The sequence below is a fragment of the Phalacrocorax carbo genome, chromosome 2, assembly GCF_963921805.1.
Source record: "Phalacrocorax carbo chromosome 2, bPhaCar2.1, whole genome shotgun sequence".
NCBI classification, from domain to species: Eukaryota; Metazoa; Chordata; class Aves; order Suliformes; family Phalacrocoracidae; genus Phalacrocorax; species Phalacrocorax carbo.
The window spans coordinates 113,780,424-113,803,699 of record NC_087514.1 but is presented as its reverse complement, the minus strand read 5'-3'; the positions used below and the strand labels follow the sequence as shown (position 1 = coordinate 113,803,699).

Here is a 23,276-nt window from a genome sequence, read left to right as displayed (position 1 = left end):
AGCTCAAAGACAGAGGATTGCTGTGTATGCCAGTCAGGAGAATGTCATCCTACCGTATCTGATGCCAATTTCATGTGTTTGGTCACTATGCTATTGTTTATGTGATGTATTTTCTAATGGAAGTGAGCTGGAAGTCATGGGCAGAATCCTGCTCTAAAAATCCCATGGTTTATTATTTCCATCTGTCTGTCTTAGATTCACTGTACAGAAAGGTGCGACCTAGACCAAGCTTTCCAGATGTATAGGTACTCTCAGGAGAAAGATATGAGTGGGTTTGCTAAAACAGGCAATCTGTTAGAGCTACCAGAAGTAAGAAATCTCAGCTAAATGTAGAAAATCAGCCCAGACATTTCCAGGTTAAAAAAAAGTCATATTCCAGAACCCAAAAGTTAAAGTAGCTTCATCATCTTGTAGTGGAGAAGTTTTATGTATCTTGTTCTTCCATCATCTCCTGATTCACAACTTCTCTGGTAGCCATTTTCAGGCTTTTAGCAAGCAACTGTGGGTCCATCACACGCTGTTGGTGACTGGGTGTGCCAGAGGCTTATGTATGTGTGTATGGCCGGGGAGGCAAAGGGGCTGTGCTCTTTGTACTCTGAAGACTGGCATGGCAGAGGTTGGGAATGAGAGCAGCCTGGGCCTTGTATGACCAGAGCCATTTGTTCTGTGAACTTGGAGAGCTGGGGGATGTTCAGTCTACAGAACGTATGTTAATAGTTTGAGTAGACCACACAAGACTGTGTCTCGGTTTTGAGGTTAGGAATGTGCTTAACATGGGCCTTAGTGCAAGGAAGTTGGTTTTGGTCCAGGCACTTGCTGGTGTTTGCTCCTGTCTTCCTTCATCTCCAAAACACAGCATCAGGGCCCCCCCAGGCTTTAGGTGCCAATAGGGCTGGAGTGTGCAAGTTCAGTGTCTGTATCTCTGCCTCTAAATAAAATTTGGCTGGTGCTCAGTAGGGTATTGAATAGTTTGTGGGTTTTTTTCACACAGGTATTTTGCACCTATTTCTCTGTTACAATTCCTCTGGGGACACCTTGCCCTTCTGAAAGCATTTCTGTGGCTGGCAATGAGACACAGAAGCTTTGAAATCTGTGCATGGAGTCAGAGTCCCTTCAGAGTGAGGCAGTGACCACCTTCAGTTGTCTGAGGGAACAAAGTGTTTTCCACTGCGGAAGCAGCTTTCCCATCAGAGATGCAAGTAACCTACAGTGTGAGGACCCTTGCATAAGGAAAATGAATCATCAGTTGTGTACGGTGTTCCTCTCTCAGTTAATGAAGGACAATGTTTGGTGTACAGTGTTGTTGCCAGGCAAACAGCAGCAACAAAAATCCATTAGGAGTTATTTCAGGAAATGCTGGGTGCCGTATGCCTTTTGGTCGTTACTTGTAAGTGAAGATTACGTTTCCTGCCTTCCAGTATTTTGAAACATATTTTGTTTCGAATGTGTTTTGTGATCTTCAGGTTATAGTCAAGAGATGCATATTGGGCCTTTTCCATCCATGTAATTGATTTATTTCTTAATTGGAGTAACTAATTAGAATCTTAAGTCCAGAAGGACAGAAAAGTTATACAGTACTTTTTATGAGCAAAAGGTTGCTGCATATTGTTGTAACTTTGTGACCCTATCAATTTGTTTTACAGGATGTGTTTATATCGCTTGTACTGTTGAATGTTTACAGCACAAGCGTTTCAAATCATATTAAGTTGCTGGCATTTCCTGTGTGGTACTGGGATTCAACACTCTAGCAAACACTTTGGGTGACTGACTCTGAAGGGGCCTGAATAATCTCTGGCTCAGTTAATGTGTGCACTGGCTGCACAGTTTCTGTGCTTGCAATTTATGTAGTGCTGAATAAAAACTCTCAGAAGCAGAATTTGCCGTGTTATGAAGCATTATTTGTATGGTCTGAGACTTTTCTGATCTTCTTATTGGACTCAAAATCCCCCAAGAACAGGTTTTCTTATGAGGAACCTGAGCTTCTAAATGGTCAGAAATCCATCAGGAAAGCCTCCTTTGGTACTATTGTGCGTCAGATCCCTGTGTGGGATTGGTCTCGTGTAGGATTTTTGTTAATGACTCTGACACAGAGAAAAGGAAAGTGCTGATAATTGCTGCTGACGACACAGAGCCTTGCCAGTACAGGGGATGATCTGAATATCTCACAGGAACATCCACGTGACCTAGAGGATGGGGCTAATAACAAGGGCTGAAATAAAGTAGTACAGAGTGAAGGATCATGCGGATGAGGACTTAATAACAAAAAGTTCTGCTTTGATCTGAGAGTCTCTTCATTGTATGAGGGGGGTGTCACAGCACGCAACTAATGTGTGAGCAGGCAAGAAGGCGGCCTCTTAATGTTTGCATACAGTACTTGTGAGAAAGTGAATTGATACTGAAGAGATTCAATCAAGATGGGGAGGGGATATGAAGATACCTATTCTGTAAGGCAAAACTGATGATCTTGGTGTGTTTAGTCCAAAAAATGATGGCTGAGGGGGGCAATTCAGTCTTTCTACATCCAAGTCAGAGGAGGATTAAGCAGCAGAAAAAAAAGAAATACTTCAGCTTAAGGAGATCACTGATGCAAGAATAAATGGATATAAATTGACACAAATTAAATGATAGGTCATAACTCACACTGTGATCAGGTTCTGGTGAAGTCTCATAAGATGGGTAAACATAAAAAACAAGCTACTTTTAAGATGGAGCTTGATAAGTTTATAAAATGTCTAATGGCATTATAGTCTTTGAGAGCAAAAACTGCTGGAGTTCCCATAGATGATCTTAGTTTGATTTGCCTGTAAAAAGTAGACAGCAACAGTTGTCTCAGCAGTTGCAGTACTGTCTTTTATTCTCCTGAGTTTTACAGGAAAAGATTACCAGGATATGATACGTGTGGGCAATCCAAAGATTTTATTCAGATTGTATGTTCAATGGAAATCTATCTACATATCTGTGTTCTCACCTTATCTAATGTACTTTTCCCCTTCCTAACAGTGACAAATTTACTAGCAGCACGAAAATATATAGTTAAGCTCATCTGCCCTTTGTCTGATTTAAAAAAAAGTCCTCTTGAAAGAATGTGTTTACTGGTAGGTGTAAAAAATACCTGACTTTCTTTTTTCAGCCTCTCAGCTGCTTAATGGCAAAATACAGATGATGTCTGTCAGTCTTGATGAGTCAATACTACGACATTGTATGTTTTTCTTTGCATTGTACTACAAGTTTGACAAAGGATCTTTGAAAGCTAAATTGGCTGAGGGGGCGTACTGGTGAAATTGATACCTTCTGTAGAAAAATGTGGCAAGCTGTAGGAAATAGTTTAACAGGTCAGACATTAAAAAATGAAGCCTGACCATGAAGTGGGCACACCATGAACTAGCATATGAGTGATCCGTGTTAATCATAGAACTGATCGTGCCTATGAAGATATTTTTATAATTGCAGTGAGAGGCTCTTGAGATTTCCAGGCAGTTATGATACAACATAATACTTTTAAAATGGAAGAAATTTGGCTAGGCCTGTTATTTTGTTGTCTACTTGGGCAGGAGAGCACAGACTGCATGTGAATGTTTTGCTCTAACAGGGTGATTACAGGATGATGTCCCCTGCCTGTCACAGCTGTCTTTCTAAAGGAACAGAAGTTACTTACAAGCTACCTGCATGTTGCTATACCCCTCACCAAGATTTATTTGCTTCCAGGTTAGAATGGAAAATAGCTTCAAATCTGCATCGTTTAGTATTAAAAAAAAATAAATTAAAAATGGTGGGATGGAAACTGAAGAAAGTCCCACCCACTTAGAGGAATGAAGTAAATATCTGCAGTTTTCATGCTGATAGTGTCGTCTAATCAGAGATGAAAGTCAGCCTAGACTTCAGCATACAAGTAGAAGTGGAGTGTGACTGGAGAATAAGCATATCCAAAAAGACAGCGGTACAGGAAGTCTTTGGAAATACCAGAAATCATCTTTGGTGTGGGTTGCGACTTGCTCTCTCAGAGATTCAGCTTCTTTCTCCAGCTTCATTAATTCATGCCTGCTTTTTCCCAAAAGCTTATCACTATTAATAAACTTGAATATCAACACAGGGTGGAAAAAATTTCAGGCCATCTGGAGAAAAAGTCTTCTCATTTATATGTATCACATATGAGGTCTGTTAGTTCTTTGTGTCTCCAAAGACTCCTGTAAGACAACTGTAGGATATATATGCAAAATTTCCACAGTAAAAACTGCATCAAGTAAAATCTTAGAAGATTTTCACACAGAGCAAATGCAGAAGCACTCTTTGCATCTGAATCCGTCCCCTTTTGCTTGCAGGGCTAACCAAACCTGAGGTCTCAGCTGTGCACACCTCCTTGGTCCCAGAAAATTCCCAGGCAGCAGTTAGCTCACTTGCAGGAATCTCATAAGGAAGCTCACGGGAATCTTGCTAGTGAAGCAGGTTCAGCATCCCCAGTGCTTTCTGCCCTGCTCATTGCTTTGCTCTTCTACCTGTACCTTTGCTCTGTGTGGCCATATGCCAGATGGAAGGGCATTACTCTATATATAACGCCATCTGAGGTTTGGAAAGCACTGACAACCAAAACCAAACCTATGCAGCCTGGAATTGGAAAATGCTTATTTTTGAGGGGGTTAACGACACCTGTTATGTTGGATGCTGTGAGTCTGGGAGCTGAGCTGCCCCAACACAGACGCTGGGTGGAGTGCTCCAAAACTCTTGTTGCAACATCCAGCTGGAGGGTGGCACAAAGGTGAGACCTTGTGTGCACCTGAAACCCCTGGTGACCAGGGAGTGCCATCTGCCACCAAGGTGGGTGGTGGGAATACTCGAAAGTGGGTAATGGTGGAGCTAGAAGGCCCTCAGCAGGCTCTTCCTCATTGACTTAGTAGTTTACTTGGTGTTCCAACTTAGAACATGATTGCATGTTATGAATTTGCCTGCGCCTTGCTATGATATGGAGAGATACCTAGGAGCACAGAAGGGGCCAGTCTGGCAGCTGATCTCTCAGCCTACCCTATGCAAGCCATCATCACTGGGTTGAATACGAAGCCTGGCTTATCGACCTTTACATATTGGCTTATAGCAGTGTTTTCTGGTATGGTTTTTGGTCTCACTGGGTCCAACTCCTTTGATCCCTGCCCCATGGAGGATGCTGCTACCTCTCCTTCACCATGCCATCATCTCAAGCAGAGACAGGTTTGACTCTGAAACTATGAACTGCGCTGGATCTGCCTAACTGTGCAGTAACTCCGGTGTCTCTGCAAGCAATGTGCCAGTTGGTTGGGGTTTGTGCTGCACAGGTACCTGTGATGGACACAAGCCAAGGAAAGGTGTCTTGTAGGACTTGGGAGACCTCAGGGCCTCTGCTCCTGCCAGCCTGGCAGGTTCCCCAGGCTGATAAAGAAGCACCAGTGTTTTAAGGGCACCATCTACTGGCTAATGGGAGAAAATGAGGAATTGATTTTCTAGGGTCCCTCTGTTCACTACAATGAGTGCTGGAGCCACCTTAATCAACAGGTTAAGACTGGGGAGCAGGTAGGGAAAGCTGGAGTGACACTGCATATGGGTCTTAAATAAAGCCAAACTTAAACTGAAAACCTAAAGACTTGTCAGAAGAATTAAATTTCATCAAAAGTCTTTTCTGGCTTCAAAAAGTCCATTATAGTTTAGTTGACATTATCTTACTAGGAACCTGTGAGACAGTTCTGGTCATACTTTGCATCCTTTTGTGGGATTTCTTAGCTTTGTTGTTCTTGTCTATAGAAAAGAGTACATAAAAGAAATACAGAAAGTAAAGGATTGGCCAGGTTTCTATGTGCACTTACAATATGCTCTCCTCCCCATGTGCCCATCAATGCTGTTCCTCATGATTATTCTAGCTACAAAAAATAAAAAGTCATGGGTGGTAATTCCTCTTCTTGATAAATCTCCTCTTTTTTCATCTGTAGTTTAATATTGTGAGAACTCCAAAGAGTTGTTTATGCTCTTGACTAACTGCATACCGGCTGGGTCACAGAAATGTTGAGAGCTATGCCAGTATGAATCTGAGGCAGAAAAAAGCAGGATTTGTATGGGATTGTTTTTATCCTAGGTGATATCTATATGCAGTTCCAAAAGTCAGAGGACTCCTTTCCCCAGATCCTTAAATTTAATTTAATTTGCTATTACATGATCCTCTGGGCTTCTAAAATTGCTAGTGCATTTCATTATATAGGTGGAATAACCTTACTTTTTTCTTACCATACTCATTAATGCAAATGAGAAAAATTATATTTTATTTAGGACTTGGAAGAAAGTCCAATATAAAGTAAACTTTTGTCATGGTTTAACCCCGGCGAGCAACGAAGCCCCACGCAGCTGCTCGTTCACTCCCCGCCTGGGGGAGAGAATCGGAAGAACAAAAGTGAGAAAACTCGTGAGTTGAGATGAAGACAGTTTAATGGGTAAAGCAAAAGCCATGCACACAAACAAAACAAAATCATTCACTCCTTCCCATGGGCAGGCAGGTGTTCAGCCATCTCCAGGAAAGCAGGGCTCCATCACATGTAATGGTTACTTGGGAAGACAAATACCATCACTCCGAACCTCCCCACCTTCCTCCTTTTTCCCTTAGCTTTATATGCTGAGCATGACATTATATGGTGTTGAACATCCCTTTGGTCAGTTGGGGTCAGCTGTCCCAGCTGTGTCCCCTCCCAGCTCCTTGTGCACCCCCAGCCTGCTCGCTGGTGGGGTGAGAAGCAGAAAAGGTGTGTAAGCACTGCTCAGCAGTAACAAAAACATCCCTGTGTTATCAGCACTGTTTCCAGCACAAATCCAAAACCTAGTCCCATACTAGCTGCCATGAAGAAAATGAACTCTATCCTAGCCAAAACTAGCACAAATTTATAAGGATGACTGCGATCATATATTGCTGTGTACTATTAATGTCTCGTGGTTGAATGTTGGGTAATTATACGATTCAGTTATTACATGGGACAAGACAATGTTTGCAGGTACCTGTACTGTGCCCTCTTGACTCTGAAAGCCAAACTGAACCAGCCAGCCAGCCAAACTGCAAAGTAATATATTTGGTGGTATTAAAAAAAGTATTATATACCTATGTGTATATATCCATCTGCTGTTACTGTGAACAGTCTTCTCTCCCTTATGTGCATGAGAATTGCTATTATCATTAATCTTAATGTAACATTTACATTTGATTACTTTTTATTTCTCTCTATTTTCTCCTTTCAGTTGCAAACGAGACAGGTGACAAAAATGCACGACCACTTTCACGATTTGCCCGTAAGTAGCCTTTTTTATTTTAACTGGTTGATTTCTGTATCTACTGTATAAGTAAACACATGTAATAACTCTTTTAATCTCATATTATGCCCACCCTGTTATTACAGTTCACTTACAGTACTAAACTGAGGAACCGAAGTGCTTAGTTGGAAAAGTCACTTAGAGACATTTAGTCTTTTTGTACAGAGTTGATGCAAATCTAAGAGAATGGGAGGCTTTGTGGCCTTACTATTGTTTCAACTATAAAAGGTTATAAAAGTAAGTGTTACAAAGCCAGCTGAAGTTAACTGCAGTGGCTACAAAGATTTGGGTCAAGCATTAGAAATAGTGTATGAAAAATATAAGTAGACTTTACTGATAGCTCCTCCATCACCTTCTGCTTCACACAGCAAGGTTAGGAACTAAAGGTATGGCTCGGGATTTGAAATAAATGACCCAAGTTTGAGCAAAACAAAGGGATGCATCTGGTAATACAGCATCAGCTGACCATGATTTTGACCATATAAATTATTAAAAACACATGTGACAAAATATGTAGGAATGAGGAGGATGACAGGAAATCCTGTTCATAATGCATGCAGTTTTATGATTATTTCTCATCACTTATCAGGGAAGAATCCCCTTCTTATCATTAAAAGGGGGCATTTGCCGTCATCATGGGTGGTGCAGACTGAAACGTCAAAAGAATTTTCATCTATGATGCAGTATTTCACACAGTCACAGGATGGCACTCTGAGCATGCCATACCTCACATAGGTGGATAAAGTGCATAAAGTAGAAGGAAATACTGTGGCTATGATGTGTGTAGTGACTTACAAGGTGATGGAGCAGATTGAACAGGGTGGAGAGAAAATTGTACTGGCATTCCTTATTCCCGATTTAGGGTTTATTTTCCTTCACATTGTAGACAGTAAAGCTTAAAAAGGGGTTCTATTAATCTGTCCTGTCTGGGTCAATATTGAAAATGCATATGGCAAAGGAAATCACAGAGGAGAGAAATACAAATGTAAATGCAAACATTTTAAAGTTTTTTATCACTCCACTTTTTGTCCATTATTGGTTCCTGAGTACTAGGCACAGAGTTGGAAGATTCAGCCCAAGTACTGTTTATTCTTGGATCTTTGGGTTATGGGGGCTTCATGCTGCAATATTTCCTGACAAGTAGGTCAAGCATAATGTCATGACATTTGGAACTGAGCTGGCATTTCAGTTGTGATTCTGACATTCATAAGAACTTGATTTTTGGTGAACGTGTATGGGGTGCAGGTCTGAGACCCAGGTTCTGTTCCTGTTTTAATCTTGGCTCTCAACCAGGCAGCCAAGCCTTATTTGCAGAGTTAGGGTTGACTGGCATTAAATGGAAGAGAGCAGACTGGAGGATGGCTATCAGCTGAATGAAAGCACAGGATACCCCTTTATAAGGCCTCATCGTATGACCCAGTGCTGCATGGGATTAAGTGTGGAGGTGAGATCAAGGCCGCAGGCTGTTTGACAGCAACAGAAATGCAATGCAGAGAGGGACACTTAGATAAGCCTGGTTGGGAAATAGTCACAGAGGCATAATATAGGGATGAAGGGAGATAACTCAAAGTGTAAACCAGACCTTTGCTGTTAGGAGTTAAATTTAGTGATCTGGGAGTCAGGTTGAGGATTTAATGATCCAGCTAGCTTCTCATAGGGTACCATTAATGATGTCTGTGTGGCCATAAGCAGTATAAGGTCACAGCTCTGTGAGAATGGGAAGGAAAATTAGAATGGGAATTGTGTTACGGAAAGGAAGGAAATGTGTGAGGCATGTGCTGTGCTAATGCGAGTTAAATGGATGATGCCCAAATTTATGCTGAGAGTACTATAACCTACTCTGCCATACCATGTTTCATTGAGCAAACAATGGAGTACAGATCAATCATTCAAAAACATCCAGACTGAATGGCAGAAGAGCTGCTGCATTTGAGGGCAAGGATTCGTGCAATAGCTGAAGTCATAGAGGATTATGGTCATTATCCTTGTGTCCAAGTCGCAAACCAGAGACTGAGTATCTTCCTGGATGGTGCCTTTCACATTCACTCAAATAATTAATTCAAAGGCAATTACTAGCTTCACGACAGAGAACAGGATTTCTATTGCTCTGTAACAGCTGCCCATTTGAGGTCACCCTTCAGAGATTTCAATGGGATCACAGTTGGGCTGTCATTGAACATTTAACAAACCATACCAGCTTTGGCTGACCTTATTTACCCAATCTAACTTTCTGTGCATGCAACCAAACACAAGATAACCTACAGAAACCCAGATGTGCCTTGTACATCCTGACTGTCATCCACAGCTCCCTGGAGCATGTAACTGTTTAGCCTTTTGTTCAGAAACAAGCAAGACTGAAAAGCTTCAGGTGCTGTTAAGTGAGGCAATGGGAATGATGGTTGTGTATCTAGACTTGCAGTGTAACAATATTTTCAGGCTATATTAAAGTATTTGAACACCCACCCACAAATTCTTGAGAGTTCTGCTTTTTAAATTATAGCACCTAAATCTAGTTTGTTTTTGCCTCTAGCTCAGCTATAATCATCTTTGACAGGGTACAATAAAATGAGGGAGAAGCATTTTTGCAAATGTTTACACTTATTCAAGAGAATTTGAAATTAAAATTAAGTGTTATTCATTCCAATGCTAGGGCTACCCAGTCTCCTATACCCTTAAATGTGAAATTCCAGTTGACTTGGGAGGCTGAATTTAAGAAGTTACTACTCCCTCTAGCAGCAGTTAATGTCCCTAGTATCTCACTATGTCATCTTGCTACTAGTACCACTGTGCCATCAATGTTTGAACAGTTGTGGCTGTGGGAATTTAAGTTCATCAGGCTTTCAGCGTTTCAGGCAGCTGGAGGCTCCTGGCTGGTGTCTGCTTAGGCAGGCCTGTTAATAAAAAAATCATTTGCCAAGTGCCCTTCACTTGAGTGTAGCTGTGGGCAGGCTGAACATTGATTAGGACAGGTGGGCATTCACGTCAGTTGGCTAACTTGCCACTGTTGATCTTCAGAAGAGCCAAGTAGGTCTGGGTCTACAGTCTAGGAGGGGAGAGCTCCATGGGATGGATATCCATACTGGAGGAAAAGGTATAGGCATAAGTGCAGAAAACATAGGGAAAAAAGCTATATATACTGAAACAAGTACTTGGGTGTTTTTTTTTTTTTTTCACTGTTTTTGTTTAAAGAAGAAGAAAGAAAGAAAACAAGGTTTTGATTTGAGTGATTATATGGTTTTCAGGGACAATTAGTTAACGTGTCACTGCTGGCTTTCAGTGGTAGTACAGAATAAAAGCTAATATGTTGTTCTCCTGGACCATGCAGTTGTCCTGCACCTGACAAGCTGGAGGGCTTGTGGAATGAAAGAAAGGATGGAGCTGAGGAAATAGGGAGAAGATGGTGGTTTGGGAAGCTCAGCAGATTCCGTGGAGTCATTGCAGGGGAAAACCTCAAAATTATAAAAGTGGCTTCAGAGAGCCTCTTTTCCACAAAATATTATTTTAATAGTGCACAGCATCTTTTTCGGCAAGTGTTGATGCCCTGTCTCCTGTCTTAGTGTGTTGACCATATCTTAACAGAGACTTAAACTTCTGGTTCCAGCTCTGCTGAGTATGCCATACCTTTGCAAAAGAAATGGTCCTCTCAAATTTCTATAGGGAGTCACAATATTGTTTGCTCTAGCACAGGGGGCATGAATGGTCATATAATTTAAAACTCTGACATCCTTTATATTTCCCCGTAAAGAATGGGAAAACAAATGCTTACCTATTCAAGTAAAATCAAGAAAATTTGGGAAACTTGTGTGGTGATCTAAAGAACAGAAACAGTGGTATTGCCATAACGTTGCAAGTCCTGGAATGATAAAGATGTATGGATGTTGCATTTATTTCTGCAGCTGTTGTGTAGACATTACTTTGGATTACCTGCTGTGAGGAGTAATTTTTCTAGCTGTTGTAGTACAGAACTTGGCAGAGGGTGACAAGGCTTCCTGTAAATCTGGGTAAATACAATCATTGTATATTAAATAGGTGCTGACAAGAGCAGAGAAGCCTATGGGTATGGGCTTTCCTGATTAGCTTGGAAATACTCTGAAAATTACTTCGGAGTGGGGGAGATAGGTGATGATTCTTGCTGATTTGTGTTTGCACCATTTAGGCTGTGTGAAAAAAGGACACTGAAGACAACTGGAAAAGTAAGCTGCCATCACCTGTCTAGCAGCAGATATTGCTGCTTCTAATAGGGTAGCTTCTCATGATCTAGTCCCAGGAGACATGAGACAACAGGTCTTCTATCTGGTTTCCTCTTATATACTTTCTGTGTACTGCAAGAAGTAGTCAACCTTAATCGATACGTGTTAGGTCTGCTGTTTGTTTCTTAACTGTCTTGCTGGACAATTAAGTCTGAATGCTGGTGTCATAGTTTTAGCTGTACCGTCTCTTATGAAAATCTGTTGCTGACTTTAGAAATATCCATTTGTCAGAATAGAGTTTGTATGTCTTATGACTTTGGAATCTGGTAAGATGAATGCCTGCTCTTCTTGGGATCTGCTAACTCATGTATATTCTGTAATAATTGAAAGCTAGAATGCGACACAGGTGTTCAGCGTGGGAGTATCACTGGGATTTTCAGAAGTGCCTAACTTATTCAGAAGCCATTTGGAAATTTTCGAAAATATGAAGCAGATACTGTATGAAATATAAGGCACGTATTCTTTTCTCCAAAGGCGGGGGGAGATCTGACGGAAGGTTGCTAATTGTACTTTGTCAGTGGAACTAGACTTACAGATGAGGACGGGTTCTCTGAATGACAAGCAAGAGGCACCTGGTGACACTTCTAAATAGATGTAAAAAGGTCATCCATATAAATATTTTGGCATTTGAATATTTACTGAGAAATGTTGAAGTTTCAACAGAAAAGTATGTTTTGTGATACTAGTCCTTCAGAGAAATCTTTAATCTATAATTTGATCACTGTTAACTTCAGTCTAAGAAAGTCAATGTTTAATATTGTATTGATTTGGTACTTTGTTTTTTTGTTACTTCTTTGGCTTAAAATACAGCCACATCAATACATGCTAAGCTATAGTCGAAGTATAATGTGGAGAGGATGTTTTTTATCGAGACATGGAAACTCCATGTTCTGTAATCAAATCTTTTTATGGGAAGCATACAGTCTTGGATTTGGAATGACCAGAACGTTAGTACTTATTTTCACTCTGAGCTTTTTTTCAGGTTTTCAGGCTTAATCCCAACCTGTGGTGATATGTAGAAAGATAAGAGACATCTTTGTTTTTCAGACTGCTGAGAGACTGGGCAATAGGCCTGTGAATTTATTTTCCTTCTCACGCTCTGTTTTTGCAGGGTCTAAATCACAAAACTGCTTGTGGAACAGCATTATCGGTGGGCTGACCGGCAACCTCAAGGAAAGGTCAAAGCCGACCATCATGAGTGACCCTAGACCTCCTGAAGAAATCTTAGCGGATGAACTACCACCAGTGGACAGTCCTGAGGCGTTGGTGAAAACATCTTTCAGGTTTGATGCATATGTGTTTACTTCGTTTATCCTTGAAAGGATATCTTTTTAAGATCAAGTCTGCAGTGTGGGTTTGGTGCAATAATCAATACTGAAGGATTCAGCAATGCTGCATATCTTTGTACTGAACAAGAGTGACAAAAGAGGTCCATAAATAATACTGACTGGACTAGTGTAGTCTTTCACTTCTCAGTCCTCATTAGCCTTCTTAAAAGACTATGGACCAGACAGAGATACGTTCTGTAACTAGTCAAAATGGTCAACAAAGACAGCTCATTATATGAAGATGTTTTTGAAGATTGTTATTGTGTCATTTGAGAGTGGTTTAGTGATCAAGACTTGCACTTTAGGTCAAACGATATGCTTTATTGATGCAAGGAAGAGCTAAACGTTCTTCTGTTGATGCAATGTCTTGAGAACTGTCTAGCATTAATTTTGTCAAAGAGAAGGATTCTGGCTGAGGGCTTGCAAGCAGGCGGTTGCTGCTGTTGTAAAGTGTGTGATCTATCTATTGCTGGGGTTTCCGCTCTTTTAGTTAATCAAGAGGACAGGCAGTTGTAAGATGTTTCTTGGAGGCATGTTTTCTGAAAATAATTCTCTCAAAAAGAGGTAAAATAGGGAAGCTGTGTACATGCAGTGAATCTTTGACCAAACTGTGAAAATTGGTGTGCCCAGCAAAAGCAAAGTGAATGGCAGAATTTATTTTTCCAAGTGTTTTATGAGCTTTTTTGTTGTTGTTGTTGAAAAACTATGCTCTGCTTTTCTTTTATATTAAATGCACATATGTGCAAGCATAAAATGTTTTTTGCTTTCAGTAAATTTCCCTGACTACAGTGATTTTGATTATACTTCAGTCTGTCAAACTTATTTCAGTCTTCATATAATCATTACTTTGAACGTACTTATTTAAGTCATTATATTAGGTAGTAATTTCAGATATCATGTTTATGCTACTTGACATTTAAAAACATATTACCAGAAAGTGAGTTTATGTCAGTCTATATAAATAAACCCTTTAATTCCATAGCATATTTTTATTTTTTAATATTTACATTGAAATGCTTCAGGACAAATATTTCAGAACCTGGATCCTCCTTTTATGATGACCTGTGGTATTTAATGGCTTTTAAACACTTTGTGTCTCTGATATTTAAAGTCTGTAATTTCAAGAGATCTAACTCTTTTTCAGCTTTCACTTCTCATAACAAATTCTGGGTAGCAGTAATCCTTACATTGCCATGGTCAAGATAATTTTGACCTTTTTATGTGACAAAATAATTTCACAGTGTTTCAAATGGCATGATTTGATTATGTGTGTAGGGGTGACTCTCTGAAGAAGTGAGCTTGTATATAGCACAATAACGACTGATAAGTTGGAAAATGTAATTTAGCAAAATAGTTTTGCTAATGCAGTTTGAATAGCTTTATAAACATGACCAAACCTTTGTATTTCATCAGTACAGGAATTACTGTACCATGTGGCATTTTGGGGGTTTTTATAGATGAAAATCCACACAAATTGTTGTTACTAAATAAATTGTAACAATTGTTACAATTGTAATAAAGTTTTATAAAGAAAGGAAGACCCAGTGCGTTTTAAGAGCTGTGCAGAGAGGAGTGGGAGATAAAGCAAGTACTTTGCAATTACTGTCTAAAGACACGAGCAAATAAAAACACTGTGGCGTTTATATTCATTTTGGGATCTTGTTGATATTATGGGGAAAACTGGGGCTTAGGAGACAGTAGCATCTTTTCTATGGTGGGTTGCATGTTTGATTCATCAGGGTCTTCTGTGGGTAGCGATCTTCAAGTGCTTCCTTGACAGAGTTTGAGTGGTGTGTCTGAGTACCGGTGGTTGCCTGCCAACCGTGGGCTTTCCTTGTTTCTTATTAACTAGACACCAGTGGAATATCTTGCTACCGTTGCCGTGTGGGGAATGAAATGAGCTTTACAAGTTGTCCAGTCTAGCATGTCTTGGTTAGGTACGTGGTGGCTGAATCTCAGGGTGTGTGCGGGGCAATGACGTGCTTGTACAAAGTGATTTTACAGAGAGAACCACCAGGCCTTGCTTTTGAATGTGACCCTTACAAACCATAAAATGCAGCGACTTCCTTACTACTTCTGACTCACCGCTGTTAGAGCAGTGTATGGCAATACTATCCCTTTCATGCACAGTTAAAAAGAAAATGTCTCTCCGGTGTCAAATGAGTCATACTTCCTTGTGATTGCATATCTTTTTATGTGAATACATATAAGCAGCATGAAATCCCAGTTGCCACCTCTTGTATTAGATCTTGTTTTCTACTGTGTGGTACTTATTGTTCTGTAGCTTGGAAAATTGGGAAGGGAACTATATTTGATTTTGTTCAACATCTAGATATGAGCTTGAAATGCATTTAAACATAAAAGGAGGAATGTGATTATTTCAATCATTTCATACTTTTACTGCTGTAATAATACGTCTTTAAGATGTAAAGCAAAATCCAAATGAAACCAACCCCCTCTCTACCCCCCAAATAAATATAGTGCACAATCTCTCTATAATTAAAAAGTGTTCTCACTGTCTTGATTTTCTTACACATTTTTTTTTTACTATCTCTTTTCTGAAGATACCAGGAACAAGCACAAGATTGGTCTAAAGAAGGTTGAATACCTTTCTAAAGAGAGAATTGAGTTTGTAGTATCTTCTTGTTTGCAATGTTGGACTGAATGAGCAGTTATAAATAATTTTGTGTGTTGAATAGTTGTACTACTGCACTGCTTACAATATAGATTTTGAAATCCATTCTCACTGGCATTTAGTCTATTTATCTAGTAAAGGCAGGGGAGGGCCCAATTTGAATTACACTTGAAAATACAGTGTGATATGGAGAATGGCAGATTATCACCTTGTGATGAGGAAAAAAAAAATAATTACACACATAGAAGTAATTAGCTTCTTGGCCCACACTCTGTGCAACAAATCTGATATATCCACTGTCTTTCTTCGCACGGATATGTAAGTTCACAATTACAGGAGCTGCGATCACTTTCTGTTTTTAATAGCTGTGCATGTATCAGTATCCGTGCATGTTGGCAGTGGCTGTGGATTGATGCCCAGGAATATTAGGTGGTGGGCTATGGCCTTGTTAGGGCTGCGTGATCTGGATGTTGGCCGGAGGTGTCAGTGGTTGCTGACACTGAAGCCTGTAACTCAGAAACTCTCTTTCTAGATCTGCTTTTTGATCTGCCAGGTCCGTGTAATGAGCAGTAGTGGTATTGGGAAGAATTAACAGTTGTAATTAATGAGCTTTTAAGGAGACTGTGTAATAACTTTACAGCCTGCTTTAGCTTCTGTGTGCTGCTCCCTGGCAGCACTACCCAAGCAGGCATTTTGATAATGCCAGGCTGGCACCCACCACCACCAGGTGGAGCAGAGAAATGAGACAGGTTTGGGTTCTGTTCTCCAAATACCACCTGGAAGTTTGTGGAAGCACTTTATGTTGGAGGATACAAGAGAAAGTGCTGCATTTGTCCCCAGACTGGCATGTGGAGTGAACTAAGTCACCAGGGCGGCACAGCTCCAGCTGAAAATTTGACGTGTCAAGACCTTATGATTTCTCCCAAACTCATTTAGTTTTGATGTACGGGAAAGAGGGGGTGTTATTTTGAGACCGGAGACCTGGAACACACTACTGGGGTGTATGATTGTGGTGCTTACGGGATGTAATGGCTGTTCTGGATCTTGTGGCAAAAGAGATCCCATGGTACGAAGTGACTGGGACATCCAGGGTAGAATGAGGATGCTCATCTGAAACAAAATGTTCAGTGCAACCTCCCGTCCTGGTCCAGAGCCTGCATAACAACTAAAGTTGGTCTCCAACTGTGTAGTAGTCCAGCTGGCTCTGTCTAGCATGTGCGGGCTTGGGGTGGGAGGGTTTCCAAAGTGATAAATCAGGGCAGCAGGTAGCTGAACAGTCAGAAGATGAGGCAAAGACCCTCCATCCTGTACCAGACAAGCCTTACTGGATACCTATGTATGCTGAACTAGGAAGTGATATGTTTCGTCTGTTACCAAGGCAATAATTGTCCTGGGAGCCAGAAAGGCAGGTTCAGACTTCAAGGTCAGGGTGTTTTTAAGCTCTAGGCTTGCATGGGTTCTTAATTTCTGTCACCTTTCAAAAATACTTCCAGCTTTTAGCTCGAGGATGGTAACACCTCTGCTTTCCTTAATAGCTGCTTTTCCTATGTCAGCTGCAAAGTTTCTTTGTCTTTCCAAGGACAGTTTGCTTTGCTTTCCTTATCTGCCTCTGTTCTGCTTTGGGAGTTTTAAATCACACTGGCAGCTAATCTTCTTTCTGGTTGGGTGTGGATGATGTAAACTCGTGCTCATGCCAACTATTGGCCACTTTGTCTACAGGATAGAGGTGATGTTGCAGTGCTCCAAGTGTGAAAACTTCAGTCACAGCACCATGTGTTGGGAGTCAGCCCACGAGCCTCAGTCATGTGGCTCAAGGTGGCGTCGACGGGAATAAGGGGTATGAGCCTTCCTTTCCCCCACCTTGCCTGAGTCACAGCAAGAACCCATCTCAGTCACATGGTGGAGAGGGACCTGCAGGACCCCTCCTTTACCACCTCTCACGTTTTGACACTGTCTGGGCAGCACCAAAGCTCAGCCGTAGCTCCCTAAGCTAGTGTGTGAGGTCTGAAAATCAGAGAGGGAGGTGGTGCTGAGCGGGAGAGCTGTGATCATGACTGCAGAACAGGAGTTGAGAGCTAGTCATGGGGTAGAATAAAGCCCTTCCTGCTGGGTCTCAGTATTTATTTATTGCCTTTAAATTTGGTTTTTCTTCTTGTTTTTTAAAAAACACACACAAAATTGAGAGATGAATTTCTCTTGCCCTAACTTGTTAAAAAAAAAAAAAAAGACTGTGTAAAGCTGGAAACTCATGAAAGGCATTTCTTGTTTGTTTTTATACCCATCTGCAGCAGATCCAGGTCTCACTAAACATTAAAATGTAAGCGGTCTTTCTGACAGCCACCCTTCTCAACATCTTTCTCAATTTACTTGCATTGAACTTAAACTCATCTATGCTCTGTTGAAACCTGTTGCTTATTCCTGTTACTTATTGATACTCATTATGATGAATAAGAAGTTCAAAGTCTTCTGTTCATTAAGGAAATGGCTCTCACATAATTTGTTTCTCTTCTTTTAATTGTGCCTCCCTTCTAGGTGCATGTTACGCTTTGTAAGAGCTAAGCACTCATTTCTTGGTAGATTGAGATTGATGAGTCAGACGGGGGAATGATCAGAGGAGAAAGATTTATACCAGTTACTGTTCAAAGGCTGCGTTCTCTCTCTCTTTGTGTGTATTCACATGGGTGCAGAGGAAGGTGTTTCTTCAGGTAGTTGAAAGAGAAATGAACTTCTCTTTTTTTTTTTTTTTTTTCCTATTTCTGATATCACAGTCGTCTTGTTCTTCTTAGGATAGATGTATTATTGATGACAAGCAAAGCCAGCGATTCTGTCCCTGTAAATATCAGACACATCAAAAGCCCCAAGTTGAGAAATTCAGATGAACAGTGGGTGTCCTAACAGAGCTGTGCCTCTGAAAGGCAGGGAAGAAATCCGCTGCCAAATGGGAACGAGAGTTTAAGCTGAAGTCCTTCTTTGAGGACTGACCAATGCTTGTCCTTAACCACACTTCTCTGCCTCACGTACGTCACCTGATTCTTGTACCATAATAAACTCTGAGCATTTGTTTTGCAGCTGTGCAAGGCTTCCAGTTCTTTGTAAGCATACAGATCACCCCCAGTCCTTGACATGGACTACGCTAGCCTCCACCACACACAGACGGCAGACATATTTTTAAATCCAGACGTGGTATACCTGTACAACCACATGAATCTTCGATGTCTGTGTGGTACTTGTGGGCACACAAGGCTGTTCCAAGGGCCGTGATTAATTGCTTGTCTTACTGAACTTGCCGGCCCAGTCCTCCTTGCAGGTTTACAGAAGAAACTGTGTATGGGCAGGGAGCTGTATATAGGAAAATACATGAATTTAAGGATAGTCTCTATCCTGATGAGGAAGTGTTTAATAATGCACTATTTAGTTACCTCCACCATGAGAGACTAATGACCTACATACTCATACCAGATTGGGATACCTTGAAATTCCCATTGACATAATTTTTATCCTGATTTCCTAAGGAAAACTGGCTATCCTTTTCCTAAGGAAATTGCTGCATGTGTCTCAGTCAGCCATCCCATTAACTTCTTAAACATGGATTAAATTGATCAGTAGCTTAACAGAATGGTGGACATCTCAAAGGTACTTAGTTCCTACCTATTTTGTGAAAACTGATGGTAGGATAAAAAAGTGTCCCAGTGAAGGAGTGGATAGGAGAGAGAAAAGATGACTTTGGAGAGTTGCTGTCTGGCTGGCCAGCGCTAACATACTCTCTTGTTAATCAGCACACATGTAGCTGTGAACCAGGCACCAAGTGTGACCACGCAAGCAGGCAGGGCAATATTTGGAGGAGAAACCCAAGGAGAGCAGAGCGGCAGGAGACACAGCAGGTCGCAGAATGTCTGGCAGCGGGGAAGGTAGGAAAGATGTAAAGTGCAAGTGCATAAGAAACCAGTCATAGCTTGTGCTGCAGCTTTGAGGACTATAATTGATGCTAATGAAAGGTATTATTGTCACTACTATTATGCTATAAATCATGCTGGTCACCCTGGTGGAGTGGACCACATATCTTACTCTGGTAGCCTAAGTGAATTATATACCATGGCTCCCTCCCCTCCTGCTGTGTGGTTACACCCAGCGTAGTCTTCCTTTGCACATGCAGAGGTCCAGGGTTTCCTGAGGTGAACTGATTCTCATGGAGTGTCACCGAATGGGCAGGAGCAGCTGGGCTTTCAGGCGAAATAGCGCTGGAAAGGGTCTGGTGGCCACCTGGCCTATTCCTCCAGCCTGTCGTCTGCACTTGAGGGGCACTTGGGAGGAGGGGATGTGGGCTCTTACGCAGACTGCCAGGACAATAAACCTGTTCATGTCCTATGGGCCGTAAGTTGCTCATCCTGCTATTAAATCAAGACTGTTACAGTATGTATTTCATTACCAATGAGAAAATGGGATAGTGGCTTTCTTACTTTTGGCAGTCAGAGAGAGTGTGATGAGCTGAGATAAAAGTCTTTGACTAATCAATTGCTGAAGCTTTATCTTGAGTTCTTTAATTTGCGTAAGCAAGAAACATTAAAAAGGCTCTCAAAGGAAATTCCTATATGGTTTAATCTGCTTTTAAATGGCTGGCTGATAACATACCACTTCACTTCATTGCTATACTGTGATGTTTTCCTAAAGGACGTGGTAAAACACCCTCCAGATCCAGTCCAGTCAGGGACAGATTTGGTTTGGTTTTGAGACCACAAAACCTGCAAGTAAGAGTTCAGGAATACTTTGAAGTGAATAACAACCATAGCAATCATGAAACTATCCAAAACAATCTTAAGGATGATGGATAAGAGCTTATTCTTCACTAATGCCCTGCATTTCTTCTTAATGTGAAGAGATTTGAAGGAGGAGGAAAAAGGGATACTTAGCTCCAGTTAATTGAGTGTTAACAGTCAGATCTGTAGAGAAATCTGTATCTGCCTTGGGAAAATACTAGCCATTTATGCATTGAAATACAAAGTTTAGATTTTTTTTTTTTTTGTGAAACCCAAGAGAATCTACACTACATATTTACCTGGGATTCATTAGAAATTCCCATACCTGTTGCAAATGTCACCCATCCAATGGATCAAATTGTTGATTCCCAAAAGAATGCTCTTGAAACCAAGCTATGGGTCTCTTGGAGTCACCTGTTTGCACCCCTTGCTCTGTGTATCTCTCTTTTAACTGTGTGGTTTCTGATGAAGGTTTTGTCCGTTTTGCCTCCCATGCAAAATGATTTTTGGTAAATGCTGTATTTTGCTGGAAATTCTTTTGCCAGAAATTATCAGCGCAGCCTACCAGTGACTTTGCAGACATGTAGCACCGTCTAGGTAAGTAAAGCTGCTGCGAACTGTCAACACCCCTTACCCACGTAACTTACTAATGGCTGTTCTTTATCTGGTTTTTGCATGTTAAGCTGCCTGCTGGCAATTTCTAGAAACTATTTTATGTAATAGAAAGGTCTCATTTGGAAATTATCACACTATTCATCTGAGTACTCAGCACTTGCTGATGTCAGAGCCACGGTGTCTGTAGTTTGCAGATTGGGACATTTATTTTTAGTTCCAATAATTTTTGGATCTGATTCCAAAGTGTTCGCAGCAAGACTGCTAAAACTATCATGTGTTACTTGGTTTCCATCTGAACTTTATAAATTGATCTAAACTTCATAAATTGACTCAGGTTGTTTTGAAACCAGGCCTGTAGTCTGAATTTGCTGTCAGTGCTGCCCTTACTCTGGCAAAAAGCAATCTTGTAGCTCCTTTTGGTGGAAAGGCCTTCATTCTGAGGTGTGGAAATTGACCCAGGAATATGGGCTTTGGGTCCCCGTTTGTGCCCAGTGATTCCTTCTGTTATATATGTACCTTTGATTGGTCTCCTCTTTCGTGTGAGCACTTACATTTCCTTGTCGGAGCAAATTTACTCTCAGCTCAGCTGAAAAAGGACCAGAACTGAAGTTCTGTTTCTTTTAAGTAACAGCTACTGAAGAGCGGTTTATTGCAAAAAGGAAAACTATCAGAAGCTTATTTTCCTTCCTCCTAAATGATGTGTGCAAGCATCATTTAGATCAGTGTGGGCATCTGTAGTTGCAGTTTCTAAGATGAAGATAACATTTCTTTTCCCAGTACTTAGAACCTCAGGATTGATTTTTGTCATATAATTGTCATCAGTAGGATCTGCTTCGGAATCAAAAAGATGCTTGTTATCCTACCGGCTTCTTGTAGCAGTTATAATTAAGTCTGCCCTAATTCCGAACAGTGTTATTCATAATAAAGTAATGCTCAGACTAATTCTGAAGATGAGGTGTTGAGAAAATTGGATTCCTCTTATGGCACTGTACCTCCTTTTCAGGGCGTCTTCACCTCCTCAGTTGTTTTAAAGTTGCTTATAACATAATTATCTGCAATGTCAGCAGTACTTGAGTAAGAGTACACAGTGTAGTAGTGTAAATACAGTGGGCCAAGTTTGGTGTAAATTGGCATAAAACTCAGTTGATTCCATGGAGTCCTACTGATATACTGCAGCTGAGTATGTGGTTTGATAGTTCAAAACAGTGCTTGTACGCTGAAATTTGCATATTTATTGATTAATGTTATAAATCTGATAAACTTGGCAGTGTTTTGCTGAACCATGAGCAATGCTGTCAAATAATTTGTTAATCAAAGTGGCCTGGGCTAGATACAGCAAATTCCCATCTGAAGAATGCCACTGGCTTTCACAACCACGCCATGAAGCTTGCAGACTTTGAATCAGTACAGCTTTTAACTGTTTACCTTTATTCTCCACTGCTTTAATACTGTTTCTAATGTAGCCAAGGCACTCCCTGGGCATCTGAAGGATGGTGTTGGCAAGCTGTGACCCGAAACGTAAGTTTTCTTTGTGTTGCTTGGCCTTTACATATTTGCTCATTGCATTGGTTCTCAGAAAAAAAAAAAAGTACATATAGCACTTTTTCATTTTATAATTTATGATATAAATAATTGTGTTATCCAGACTTATCAGCTGTTGTGCTAGCAAAACTGCCCTAATTTCTTACAAAAATTACTCCTTGGTATCAACAGAATACAGGCTCCTTAGTTTTGTGCTGCAGCAGAATATCAGCCGTATGACTCTTTTTTTTAAAACTAATTTCATTGTTTTCTGAATTGAAGTGAGGTTAAGCTCAAATTTGTCATATTCGACACATCATTCTTTTTGAAGCAGTTGTACAATAATTAATGAAAAGTTTATAACAGCACAAATTGATTCAATATATTTTACAATGATTGATTCCCTGCCCCAGCATGGTTGTGTTATGGCTTATACAACTATGGTTTATGCTGTTTGACATTAATGACCTGGATGATGGGGCACAGTGTACCCCCAGCAAGTTTGTGGATTAAAAAATCCCCCCGAACAGGGGGAGCGGTTGGTACACCAGATGGGTGTGCTGCTATCCAGGGGGACCTCCACAGGCTGGAGAATTGGGCTAACGGGAACCTCATGCAGTTCAACAAGGGGAAGTACAAAGTCCTGTGCCAGGGCGGGGAACAACCCCATGTACTAGTACATGCTGGGGGCTGACTGACTGGAGAGCAGCTTTGCTGAGAATCACCTTGGGGGCCTGGTGGACAGCAACTTAGACCATGACCTGGCAATGGGACAAGACTCTTCTCAGTAGTGCCCAGTGACAGGGCGAGAGGCAGAGGGCAAAAACTGAAATACAGGAAATACCATTCAAACACAAGGAAA

The 23,276-nt window shown here is 40.9% G+C and overlaps 1 protein-coding gene across 3 annotated transcripts in view; it reads left to right on the top strand.

Annotated features, from left to right (window-relative positions):
• The window catches only part of PDE1C (phosphodiesterase 1C), a 443,066-nt gene that overhangs the window by 35,646 nt on the left and 384,144 nt on the right, over positions 1-23,276 (top strand). For all 3 annotated transcript variants that reach the window (XM_064443899.1, XM_064443900.1, XM_064443903.1), the window contains exons 2-3: positions 7,240-7,290; positions 12,673-12,844. In XM_064443899.1, the coding sequence (XP_064299969.1) occupies positions 7,240-7,290; positions 12,673-12,844 (223 nt within the window). The remainder of the gene's footprint in view (positions 1-7,239; positions 7,291-12,672; positions 12,845-23,276) is intronic.